Source organism: Falco naumanni, chromosome Z, assembly GCF_017639655.2.
Source record: "Falco naumanni isolate bFalNau1 chromosome Z, bFalNau1.pat, whole genome shotgun sequence".
Classification (NCBI taxonomy): Eukaryota; Metazoa; Chordata; class Aves; order Falconiformes; family Falconidae; genus Falco; species Falco naumanni.
In genome coordinates, this window is record NC_054080.1 from 71860550 (window position 1) to 71873675 (window position 13126).

Sequence of the window (13126 nt, forward strand, 5' to 3'; positions counted from 1 at the left end):
ACTTTCAAGTATTTTACACTTTTGCTTTTCTAGTATTTTCAAATATTAATGTCATGTTAAAAAGTGAGGTCCTCTGGGATGATTATTTAAATAAAAAATAAAAACAAATCACTGCGTTTCTTTCCTTATAAGGAAGCAACATAACTTCTGAGCCCTGTCAGCAAAGGAAAATAAGACCATGTTCCTACAGCAAATAACAAGCACCCTACTTTTATTTATAAGTGAAACATTCCTATAATCAGCATGCATTTAATACACCTATGAACTAATTATTCTGCTCAGTCATTTATAATGCATAAAGACAATTTTTTTTCTTAGCTGTATATGATGTAAGCCTGGAGATAAAGCTTCCCACTTAATGGTCAGTCTAGACCCACATTCTTCATCCTTTTTTAAAACAGAACTACCTTGTGTTGGCTTATCAGCTCTGTTTATGCAGCCTGTTACAGTGACTTCTACACACACGGACACAGGCGCACAGCCTGGCAGGTGTACGTTAAGGAGAAGTAACTAAAATATGATCCTAATGATACGATGAGATATTAGGTCGGAACAATAATCCTCAGTTATGCAAAGTATTCACCAGTCTCAAAGGAAGCATTTCAAAACTGTTCTTATAATCTTTATTAGTTCAGGACTAATATGAACAGCAGCCAGTATAAAGGTCAAAACCACATTCCCCTTTGCATGTTCTACAGAACTTTGTATCTTGTTTTCAAATTTACTACATTGTTTTTATATCTAGATTTTACATCTAAATGTTATCTTGCAGTCTTTCCTCCAGGAGCAACAAAAACTTGTGTTTGATTCACTGGTCAAGCTGGAAAAATCAGAAACCATGTTATCTAGGACACTTGAAGATGTTCTGTCTTTCAATGAAAAAATACAAAGTAGTTTTGGGGGAAATAATGTTTTGTATTTTCAGGCTACTTACATTTAAAAATGCAAAAAAGAAACATTTCAGATTGAAAGAACTGAAAAAAATGTGATTTGAAATAGTGAGTCAATAGTGATTCAAATGTTAATTAAAAAAGGTATATAATCTTGAAGATGTGAAAATAACAATTTCTTTTTTTTTCTTTTTTTCTGAGCAATCAACCTGAGCTTTGAAATCTTTTTGTTGTATCTATTTTGCTCCTCCAAATTTTCTCAAAGCCCATTTTCATCTGTTTGGACAATGTTGGCAATACTACTTCAATGCTTTTTTCCAGAAAATTTCCATTAAAAATATCATCGAGTGACGCCATTCACTTGTCCTTTTTCATATGCAGTAGCATTTAGGGTTTAACTATCTTGGGTAAACCAACAGGCAACAGAATTTTATCATCTTAAGAAGTCAATATATACATATAACAGAACCAGATAGGCTTGGCTACCTAGTAAGTGGCAATGCATTCATTTTATCTCCTCTGCTGATTAGGTCATCATCATGCTCTGCTAGATTTAATTACAGTTAGGGACGATTAAGCTTTGCAGTCATCACTCCAGAGTTGCAAACTACTTCTTGGATTCACAGGCTTTTTGAAACCAGCATGAGTTTGGTAACACACTCTGCAGCCTCTTGAACACTTCTGGCCTTTCATGTGCTGTGACATTAAGGATTACCTCTCTGCATAAACTGAACCTTAAAAACTACACTAAATCATGATGATCTTGATCCTGCAAATGCCTGGTCAATGGAAATCCCAGTGGAAAACAAATTCTCCTCTGAGACAACTTGCTCAATAGCTCAGGTTCTGCATCAGTCCATTGGCTTGGCATCCCTGCTCCCTCCTGAGCCCCCTGCACACACCACACTGCTTCCACCCCAGGTCACTTCAGGCAAAACCCATGCTTCACCAGCGTCAGCTTTCCTACTGCTGCTGCTGCCATACACAGATGAGCTTGCCTTATCCTTAGTTATAGAGACATTATAATTGTGTTCTGATAATATTATAATATTTAACAGCCTGTCCTATGGAAGAGATAGTCAGGATGACCAGAGTTATATCCCTTTTTAGGACAAAGGGTAGATGTGAAGCGGTATAGTGAAGATCAAGGCAGACTTTTCAGTGGATATTGCCCAAGCAGGCACAAAACCCTGGAAATTTATTTATCTGATTTAATCACTGACAGAGCTGATGACAGGGTGTGAGATGCCCAGATTATCTAGCAAAAGGGCCTGAACAGGACATCCTGACAACCTTCAGGGAAACCTGCCAGTGTCATGAGTCTCCCCTGTTACCCAGCTATCCCACCTCACTTTTTTTTTTCCCCACTGCACATGACCCAGGTGCTAGCTGGCGTCCTGCTCGCTATTCTGCTTTCCAGTTGAAAGGGGCAGTTTCCACTCCCAGCCACGTGCTTTTACATTTTACAAGCCTACATCTTGGTTAAACTTTAGTCCAAGGTGTTTTGAAAAGCTACAATATTCTTTGGGGGAAAAATTTTATGTCTACTTTCATACCTTACACTTGCCGGTAATAATAGGAATTAGATGGCTGCAAGCAGAAAAAGTCTGAAGGCTGTTGTAAGAAGGGCCATTTGGGGTTGGAGCAAAGGTCTCTGACATTAGCTATTTCTGCTGCTTTTCAGCAAGAGAAAAGAACAGGGCAAGTATGAAGTGATTCTTCCCTTGACATATCCTCCCAGCTTCTGGCAACCTGTCACTTAGCCATTTCCTGAGTCAGAGACTGCATCCGTACAACCGTGTTTGATCTCCCGCAGCAGAGCTTTCTTCAAATTTGTCTAATGGTTGTTGGGTATTTTTAGCCTATTTATAGTTCTGGCATCTGTAACATGCTGTGACAATTAATTTCCACAACTTATTTATGTGCTGTCTGAAAAAAAAAGAAGTCTTATTTTCTTTGTTAGTTACTTTTTTTGGTTTACAGTTTAACTGGGATCCTTCTAATTTTAATTTTAATTTTAATTTTAATTTTAATTTTAATTTTAATTTTAATTTTAATTCTAATTCTAATTCTAATTCTAATTCTAATTCACTCTAATTTTAATTAATTCTAATTCTAACTCTAACTCTAATTCTAATTCTAACGCATTCTGATTCTAATTCATTCTAATTCTAATTTTTTAATTGAAAAAATACAGAATAAAAATACCTTATTTATCTCCATGCTATTCACAATTTAATCACAATCATGGCTGCACCAAACTCTTTCTTTTCCAGGTTGAAGGGTCCTGCTGTATTTGTGGAAACTGTTTCTTTCCCTCCCCCGGATATCAACACCACTATTTTATATATTTTTTTTTAATTTTGCTAATCTCTTTGGAAATGAAGTGACCAGAATGGCAGCAGTTTTTCAAGATGAAGTGCATTGCGGGTTTTTGCAGAGGCATTGTTGCTTATTCCACTCCTAATAATTCTCCACATTGTGTTTACATTTCTATATTTGTCTCTAAGCAGTTAGCTATTGCTTTCACAGAACCATCCATGGTGACTCCAGGATCTTTCTCTATCTGACAACAGTAACTGTATTGCCACAGCTGTGCATTGTTAGGATTGTGCATTATTTTGCATTTGCTCCCTTGAAATTTCATCTCTCACTTTGTCGTCTGAATGGATTTGTTTGCTCGAGTCCAGATTCAGTGGAAAATCAGTACATTTCTCCTAATCGCAGTAAAGACAAAATCCCTCATGTCCATCCACAGGAAACATACAGTATACAAGACCTGCAGACAGTGTGCACATTTTGCATAAGCTTTATAGAAATTATTTCTAAATACTAGGTCAGCCTGGTCAAACTGGCAGCCTCTTGGATGACATCCAAGTACTGAGTGCCTATCTTCGTCCCATCGCCTTTTCAGAAGAGTCCAGAGACTGGGCACTCAGTTACACTGAGAGAATGCGCATTTTTTAAGGCATTTTGTTGCTCCTATCCTAGACATTAATTTTAGGAAGTGATGAATCATTCTCAGAAGTCTGTCTTTGCCTGGAAGCCTGGCTGACTTCCATGTCATGATAAATAAACCATGTATTTATCTTTTAGACTGCTTAAGTTACATAAATTGGGTATGAGCCTCAGACGCCCCCCAGAACAGCACTATGTGGAAAGGGGGGAAGTGGAGGTGTATCTTCTTGTGACACCCGCAGCCCCATACTTCACTGCCTGGCACTGGAGACCAGGGAGGAGGATGCTCACAGAAGTGCCAATATTGTGCAACCCCGTGGCTAGAAAGTATATGCGTAAAGTATGTATAGATCCCTTGACTAGCTAGGGTACAATGTCATGGAGGCAAGAAGGGAATTTCTGCGATAACATACAGAAACAAAAGTAACACTGCAGCAAGATGGTGTCACAACTGGTAATGTTGATAATAAAGTTTTGAAACATATACTTATGTAGGAAGAAAATCCTGTCCCCTTGAACAGAGCTCTAGTGTTTCTGTGCTTCCTTAGAAGAAGTAGGCGCTAGAGGCTGACAGGCTGCCATACCTCATTATAGGCTATATATTACTCTTTCCAGCACATTCCTCCCCTGGATCAGCACTGCGGCACTGTTGGGAAAGAAACACCAGCAACACCATTTACCTGATAACAGCCGTTCCTGAGCCACAGTCAAACCTGAACTCCACGTAACCAGCCACCAAGTTAATGGAGAGGAAATCCTTGCTGTCTGTGTCGTAGCTGTACAAAAGGACACCAGTCTCTAAATCTGGACGAAACGTCATCTCAAACTCCATGAAGGAAAGGTAATTCTGTGGTTCCAAGGGCCAGGGTGTGCTAGCAAATGACCTTAAGGACTCGTTGAACTGAGGTATGGCCAAGGTGAGTGCTGGAAATCCAGAATACACAAGCAGGTCATTTGAGGCTCAAAGGTAAGGGATTGACTCCTACCAACCAGTGTCAGTTCCCTTTGTAAAGTACTCAGAGCTAATGCTAAGAAAAACAACCTAAAAATTTAATTTTCCAAATATTTTTTTTCCTAGCCAGCACTGTTTCACTCCTCAATCCCTTCCTTTTCCAGGGATGTACTTGTATTATAAAGCCTTGTGCTCCTTTTCTTCAGTGATTCAGCACAGTGTTTTCCAAAGTAGCAAGCACGCACACAGTGGGAGGTGGCATGAAAAGTTCTGCAGCACAGAATATGATGCTGCATGAATATGACTATTTGTTTGTATCTGCAATTGAGTCCTTTACCTTTCAGAATATACAACTGACACTGGTTTTAGGAGAAAGTGGGGATTTTTTTACAGTTAATGTGCACTTGTGGAGTGGTACATTATTTTAACTCCTGAAAAGTAAGCTTGAGAAGCTTAATTATCGTTAGTTTTAATAAGCAAAGAGGCTTGAGAATCACTGGCTGTGTAGGAGCTGGATGTAGCCCCAAAGTGAATGGTGGGGGAGGGTTTCACTATGTAATTTTAAAAAAGATGAAGTAACAAGTACTCTCTTCTGTCCATGTCATAGCATAAGACCTCACTGTGGAAAAGACATTGATCACTCAATAACACATACAAAGAAATATAAGCAGACCAGCATCCTCTCACCTTCTTCACAATGATGTCCTTTAAATCCAAGAGGGCAAAGGCAAATGTATGAATCTGCTTTGCTTGCAGTACAGGTACCACTGTTGATGCAGGACGCCTCATCACAGATGCCACTGCTACACTCACCTAAACAGAGAGCCAGAACACTGATTTAGCAGAGAAATTTGCCAAACAAGATTTATTTGGCTGTTGATCATTCCTACTAACCAATACAATTTGCTCTCCTGCCTAGATTCTTTCCCAGTTTGTTACATGGTGTGCAATTTAAACAAGGTAACTTGATTTTTAGCACTTGTTTTTAGTACCAGACCAGCAAGAGGCCTTAAAAATAGTAAAAATTAGCCCTTACTTACAAAGCATGACAGTTGTACCTCTCAATCACTCCCTTGATTACTGTTCTTCTGCTCTTGTTCGTATCTGTATTTTCCCATAAAACAGAAATATCTGTAGATTGTTTACAAGCACTGTGACTTACTCAATTTCAATTACCTTAAGTGCTTCTTTGTAAATACATGTCATAGTAAGCATGGAAAGTATTAATCACCTTCAACTAATCTTATTAACTAAAATGAGGTTGTCAGTCCTCTTGTCTACACTAAAAGGGATCTACATCATCTGCATATGGCCTTTTTAAGAAGCATTTCTACCACACTGGCACATCAACTAAAATAACAAGGAGATGATTTCTTCTTTTTTGAATTAAGCTGAAATTGTTTGAACAAATAATTTACTTACTTCGTTTTTAAAACTGCTATCTATATAGTTGATTATGCAATGGTCATATGTACATATACTGGAAGTTCTTGTTGATTCTGTTTAATTTCTCCTTTGTTTTGGTTTCTGATTAAATAATTCTCCCCTCGTTGATAGAAACAAACTGATCTTATACATTCAGAAAGGCCAAATTAAACATGTGTGCTATAGAAGTGCAAGCACATCCTTTGCAGGGGCTAAATGTTTATAATAAACAATTACACATTTATTTTGAGGCACATTGAAATACTCCCTCTGGGATGACACAAGTCTTGTGAGGTAGCTCTGACAGTAAACACTGGAGTTTTGTTATCTGAGATAACTGAGAGAGGTCTTGCAGAACTACTGCAGGAAGGGAGTATGTCCTTCTTGTTTTGTTTAAATACAGCCTTTGACTGTAAAGAAGGTTTCCAGACCAGGACTCTGCAAATCTTCAGTAAGGTACTTGTGTTAGTACAGCACCAGCTTTACAGTCTGAATTCCCATCCCATTGCCAGAAAGAAAAGCACAGAGAAGTATGCAGATGTAAATGGTTGATGTTCTGATTCACCCTGATCACTCTGCTGTCCACGGTGGAAAATAACCTTTCTCACTGACTCAGGACAAAAGCAGTACTCTTGGGTCACCTGGTACTCCCTGCCAGACCAGACTTGTTACATCTACAAATTTCCTACTAGGAGACTTCTACATCTACAATTTATCATTGTAGAGAGGGAAGGTCTGAGCCACAACACACAGCTCCAGGGCTAACACAAGGAGCATAAACAAAATGTACAAGCCTCCTGGAAGGGAACAAATTCTCCTTCCACTTGGAAGCGGACAATTAGCCATCCAGACAGCTGCCCCATGCCCCGCCATGGGAGCAGGGGTGCTCACAGTGCCCATTGAGCCACCTTTTCCCCTTCTGGGCTGCACTGTAATGGCCAGGCTGCTCTCACAGTGTCAGTGACTGCCTTTGGGCCAGCACAGGTGACTACACCAAAAAGGCAAACCACAGGCCTGACAGCTGCATCTGCTTGGCTGCAGTGGTAGATGAAGAAGGGTAGATGAAGACCAGCGGGAGTCCAAGGTCCTGTCATGCCTGCTCCAAACCACGAGCACTGTCTCCCCTGTCAGCCCCTTATCTCACAGTTTGGTGAGCTAAGATATAGCCAGCAGAGATGGTGTAGGGGTGGGATGGAGCCCTCTCCTCCCCACCCTCAATTCTGTGGTCCATGTACCGCAGCGCTCCTGATTTATACACTATGCCAATAGAAAAGAAACAGAAGACTGGCTAGCAAACACCATCCCTAAGCCCTAGTAAAGTTCACTTGCAATTTATTTATTTTAAGCTTAACTTATACGGCATATTGTTTGCAAGTCTCCCTTTGCAGAGTTTCATATAAGTGTGTGCAGTCACGTAAGGACAGTAAGGCTCTATCAGTTGTGAGTCACACATAGCAGAACGCAGCCTTTATTTTCATTGATGTTGATTGCTAATGCAGTAGTATGTGGAGCATTCACGGATGGGAATGCAGCTAGCTGCAACCCAAAAGGCAATAGAGATTAGAACTCAAGAGAACTTCAGCAGGGCTTTCATCTGTCTACCTAAATTCCATAGATTCTCACTCTATCGTGAAATTACTTTCTGCTTCCAAAGTCTTTTTCTTTTCAACATCTGCTTCTTGGGCCACTCTGTTCTCCCCCTATATTGCACAGAAGTGTGGTCATGGTTTCTAGAGAATACAGAGCAATTGTTAAGACGTTTCTAATTAATCACTTCCTTCTTGGGTTGCCAAATGCACAGCTACAGAAGAGAAGAAAGATGACTTTGTGGCTGAAGCATGGCATGCAGAGTTCAGTGATATGAGATCTGTTTCCTGCCCTTTACCACTTGCTTTGCGACTTGGGTTTACTCTTACTCTTAGACTGTTTAGACTTGGGGGGTCATTAAAGCAAGGATTTTGTTGCCCTGTCTATTTTTCCAAGTGCCCATTATGTGGGTGAAATATTGATGAATAAGTAAGACAGAATCAGTTTATTAACTTCCCTACTTCTCCATCTTTTAATCTGTGAAGGGGAGATAATATTATAATACCACTTCATAAAGCTATTGAAAGAATTTATTCCATGGTGTTTTTTAAAACATACTGTGACTCTGGAAATGAAAACAATGATGGTAACCAGGAAAGCCTATTTGCCTCAGCAGTAATGGGGTTTAATGGGGAGAAGTCCTTTGTAATGGCCACAGCACTGCTGTAGGTTTGAAATATCCCTGCATTGCTTTGGACAAGTGCAATGATGCCTTCAGGCAAAACTCGTTTTGTTGGGTTTTAAATACAAACACAGTGTACATACTATTGATTTCCTGACGATGTGACTGTCAGTCAGGAGCATGAAGAGGCATCCTATGCTGGTAGAAATACTGGTGCAGATGTAACTAAATCTCCAATACTGAGTTTCCTGTTTGCCCATAGGTACTGATTTTACTATGCATTGTGCAGGATAACCATGTCCATAGGGGGTTTTGGTATACTAAACAGTGATGTCTACTTGCACAGTGTGATAAACCCTCCTACTATAGACCCAGCAAAACCAATGTGCAAAGTCATAGAGAAATACCATGCCAAAAATAGAGACAGCACCCTCCACCGCTCAGACCTGGACTACTGCTCAATTTTTTTCAACAGCCAGTAACCCCTGGTTTACCGCTGACTAAAGACCCCATACCATTACACTTACCGACATCAGCACCGCTGAGAGCTTTCCCTAATGGCCAGGGCCTCATATCAATTATCTTCCCATTGATGCTGAGTGACTGAACGCAGCCCTGAAAACCACGGTTGGTGCCTGTGGCTCTGACCAGCCAGTACACGCTGGGGGCACCACCAACGTAGAAAGGAGTCTGGAACGTGATTTTACTATACTGGCCCTGAAGGGAAAACAGAGCATGACATCATGTAGAACAGACATAACACAGGATAACTAACTAAGCCACACTGGGTACGTACCGATTTTTTTCTCTACAAAGAATTGTATCAGAGGATATGGAAGTTGTTCATTGGTAACTCCTTTCCATTACTCATTCCTTCAATCACTCTTTAAATGTTACTTTTTGCACCCGCATCCATCGCGATAATATAGACTATTAAAAGCACAATCAAAAACTTAAAAATCACTATGTCCCAAGAAGGGACTGTGATCGATCTTTTGCTGCAATACTTTAATTTACTTTGTCAAAATTGTTTGTCTTCTAAACTCTAAGCGCTGAGGGACACAGACCAATGTGATAGTGCCCTCTGGACAGAACCCAGCAAGTGCTTAGTGTTAACAATAATGAAACGACAAAAAACCCAACCAAAAACCAGCAAAAACAAAGACAACGCAAAAATCCAATAAAATTACAACTTCAGTATGGTTCAGCTCACTTTTCCAGCACTAAATTTACTCCCCATCTTTTTTTTCTTTTTTTTCTTTTTTTTTTTTGGTGTTAACCTGCCTATAGTATTATACACATACAAGTTTACTAGCACTGCTACAGTGCACAGGCAGGATCAAGAAAAAAAAACCAGACCATTTTTGGACCACTGAATCAAACTTAATGCTATTGTGGGCAATGAAGTCATAATCCCTTCCATCGATCTATCAGAACATATGTCTTTTGCCTCGCGCTCAGAGGCTGTTTTAAAACATTGCTGCCCTTTAGAAGAAAACACTCAAAATTCCTACACTTTTTCATGGCCAGTTTTTACCAATGTGTCCTTCTGACAGCACTGACCTTTAGCCTAAAATCTTTCTGGATTTTTCACTCCTTCCCTGCCTCCATAGTGTTTATAATAAAAAATTATATCCCTACAGCCTATATTTTGCCAGGCTAAATAAGCCAAGTTTATTGATTCTACAGGTGTTTGCTGCACAGTGCGCTGTAGAAACATGTCAAACAGATACCAAGTTCAGCTGGGAAAAATAATTCAGGTAGAGCCTGTAGCTAAAAAGAGTTCAGATTTCCACAGGGTTTCATGATGGGCACATGCCAGGGCTGTGGGCATACAGCTCTCCAGCCTGCCTCCAACCCGCTGCCATCTCCTGTCGCCTTTGATGCTCCTGCCTGGCTCTGTCTGTCAAGGTTCTCTTCTCTGTGTCAAGTAAAAATGAACGAGGTCAGAAAACACTGCCACTCTGCTGACAATAATTCAGGTCATTCTACCTTGGAACGGCTGGGTAGGACACTGGAGCAACAATACTAGAGAAGCAGCAAGTTCTGGTGGAGAGCACCACCTAGAGCAATTAACCTTTTTCTGCTGCAGCTACAGCTAGAAAAGCGTGTGTCCACCGTTAAACTCTTCTTGTAATAGACTCTGTGAACCATAACCCTCCTACTAGCCCTTTGCTGCACCTTTTCTTCTTCGACTTCATCTTTCTCGGCTCTGGGTGGCCATAGCCCTGCATAGCCTGATGCCATCTTACCGAAGTGCTGTACAATGGCGTTAGTCTCTACTGGACATACCCTTCCTGATTCACATTTGCCCTTTTGCACACCCTTGTAACATTGGTAACATGTATCAACACCTGACAGATATTGAAACCCTTTCCTCTGTCATTTCCAGCTGAGGAGAACTCAATGCACAGCATTTTTTTCAGTGTGTCTGCAAATGAAAGTGTAAAGTAACAAGATGTTGAAGCCACTTTTTTTGCTGGGCTAGGGATAGCAGGCTAATAATGGCTATCAAAGGCAAAAGGAAAGACATCTGAAATAATTTCCAACTGCCTTCTTGTTTCAGTGACTTCACTTCTGTTTTCTGGCCTGGCAACTGATGACCAAGTCCAGACATCTTCCTCTGTTATATTTTTTCTTGGCGGCCTCATACAAAATTGTTGGTGTTAACATAAGTGAAGACACAATGTCTGTCTCCATTACTGTACTTAAATCTATGTCCATGGCATACATGTCATTACAATTCTGTATACAAACGTTGTGTGGCTATATGCACATTACATTTAAACATATATACATGCATACCTAATTTTTCTGGCTGAGGAAGCAGAGCAGCTCTCTGAGGCTTGAAAAACAAAGCAGTCAGGGACAGCAGCTGTAAAACCTGGCAAACTGTGAACAGCAGCCTGTACCTGAGACTAGTGAAGTGTAGCAGAAGGGCAGCACAGCAAGTATGGAGGACGACAGGGAAACTGATGGGATTCAGCGCTGGGATATTTATCTCTGTGATTTCTAGAATACATATGTGGAAGAGTAATATGTACACTGATCTTGGTTCACTTAAATGTCCCAACACTGATAAATAAAAATGTACTTTTAAAATCTGATCAGACTTCTTCTGGCAAGAAACAATGTTATCATAACCTCGAGAGAGCCCAAGGTCGAGCTGCAGGTGCAGGATTACCTACCTGAGACCTTCCTGTCACTGGAGCATCGTTGTCCATCCTGAGCCAGCCATTCACCCCGTCTCTGAACAGTGTGATGCTGTGCCAGTTCCCCAGCTTGATTTTGTTTTCACTCGTTATGACTGCAACTCCAGTGCCACAGTTGAACCTGGGAGCATGAGACAGACAGGGCAAGGTGACAATCTTACATTAACCAAATAACTGAAAGTAATTTTTAGATTCAAAATACTCCCTTCACTCCTGGGAACCTCTCTGTTTCACATTGCATATTAGCAGACCACAGGAAAATTAGACAGCAGGTCCACATATGATCTGTTCTAAGTCTCAAACTTCATTATCTGTCTTTCTCCCATGGAGAAGATTTTGCATTGTCTGGCCATACCAAGTGCATTGCAAAGCTTGCCGACAGCTGAAACTGTTTCAGGATGGAGGGTATTACAATCTGAGTTCCTGCTATCACAGTAATTTCTCTTGGGAATTTCTCTAGCTCCCTGGTGAAAGGCAGCACTGTATCAATAACTCTGTGATTCTATATGAAGCTCAGTACTGATTAAGAAAGAGACCTCCAGGAGCACCTCTGTGGAGCTGGATGTGGAGCATTTTCTGACTGCTGTTCAGTGCAGGTGAACAGAAACACAACTAGGGCACAACACCCACTTTGTTAGTCCCCACTTTCAGAGGACTCACCCTCCCAAGTAAGGAGATCCTTGAGATACTCTTTCATATGCTTCATATCTATGGGACTGCAAGAAACTCCCTCCATCTTCATTTAAAATACCTGCAAATCTTATCTAAGTAAGGGATACAGGATGAAGTTCCAGGCTCTTTGCTGGAATTAATGTTATGATTTTGCTACATTATTTGCAGGCCCTTTTGCTGTGAAGAAAAAAAGCATTGACTATGTACAGCTCAATACAGCATAATCTTAACAAATACCGTGGCTCACTGGCGTTCCTGATAACATAGCAATGAACCCCAGACTAATGCCTTGAAGAAAACTGAATTCAGCAGGGCACATGTCCACACACTAAAGAAGGCTAAGAGAAAAAAAAGTTGAAGAATACGCTCATTTTCGTGCACTGCATGGGGAAGGAGTCGAAGACACAGCAGATATTTATCAAATATAGCAGTCCCAGGAGGCAGCAATCGCCCCTTCTCTTTACACCTGGTGTAGGGTAGAGGTTTTACCTGAACTGGAGGCTACGCCGGATGATTGCCAGAGATATAAAATCACCACGGCCGTGTTCATTTTCTCCACAGTATAGCAGCAAACCATCTTCTGATTCTGCCTGCAATCATTGCATCAACATAAAAAATCAAAGTCCAAGCCTCAGAGTAACAGATAAAAGCAAGCAGCATTGGGGGATTTTTCTCCAGAAAAGGGACAGCATTTTTCAAATGGGGTTTTTAACTTGCAGGATCAGAAATTGCTAGTCAGTTTTGAATATTGCATTTGAAGAATCCAGAAAAACATTGCCTTCATGTTTAAGAGGTTTAAGAACATCTA

The 13126-nt window shown here is 40.5% G+C and overlaps 1 protein-coding gene across 2 annotated transcripts in view; it reads right to left on the reverse strand.

The window, feature by feature from the left end:
* The window catches only part of EGFLAM (EGF like, fibronectin type III and laminin G domains), a 77938-nt gene that overhangs the window by 18050 nt on the left and 46762 nt on the right, over positions 1-13126 (reverse strand). For both annotated transcript variants that reach the window (XM_040580291.1, XM_040580290.1), the window contains exons 11-15: positions 12808-12908; positions 11623-11767; positions 8962-9151; positions 5488-5613; positions 4529-4772 (exon numbers count right to left, since the gene is read on the reverse strand). In XM_040580291.1, coding sequence (XP_040436225.1) covers positions 4529-4772; positions 5488-5613; positions 8962-9151; positions 11623-11767; positions 12808-12908 — 806 coding nt within the window. The remainder of the gene's footprint in view (positions 1-4528; positions 4773-5487; positions 5614-8961; positions 9152-11622; positions 11768-12807; positions 12909-13126) is intronic.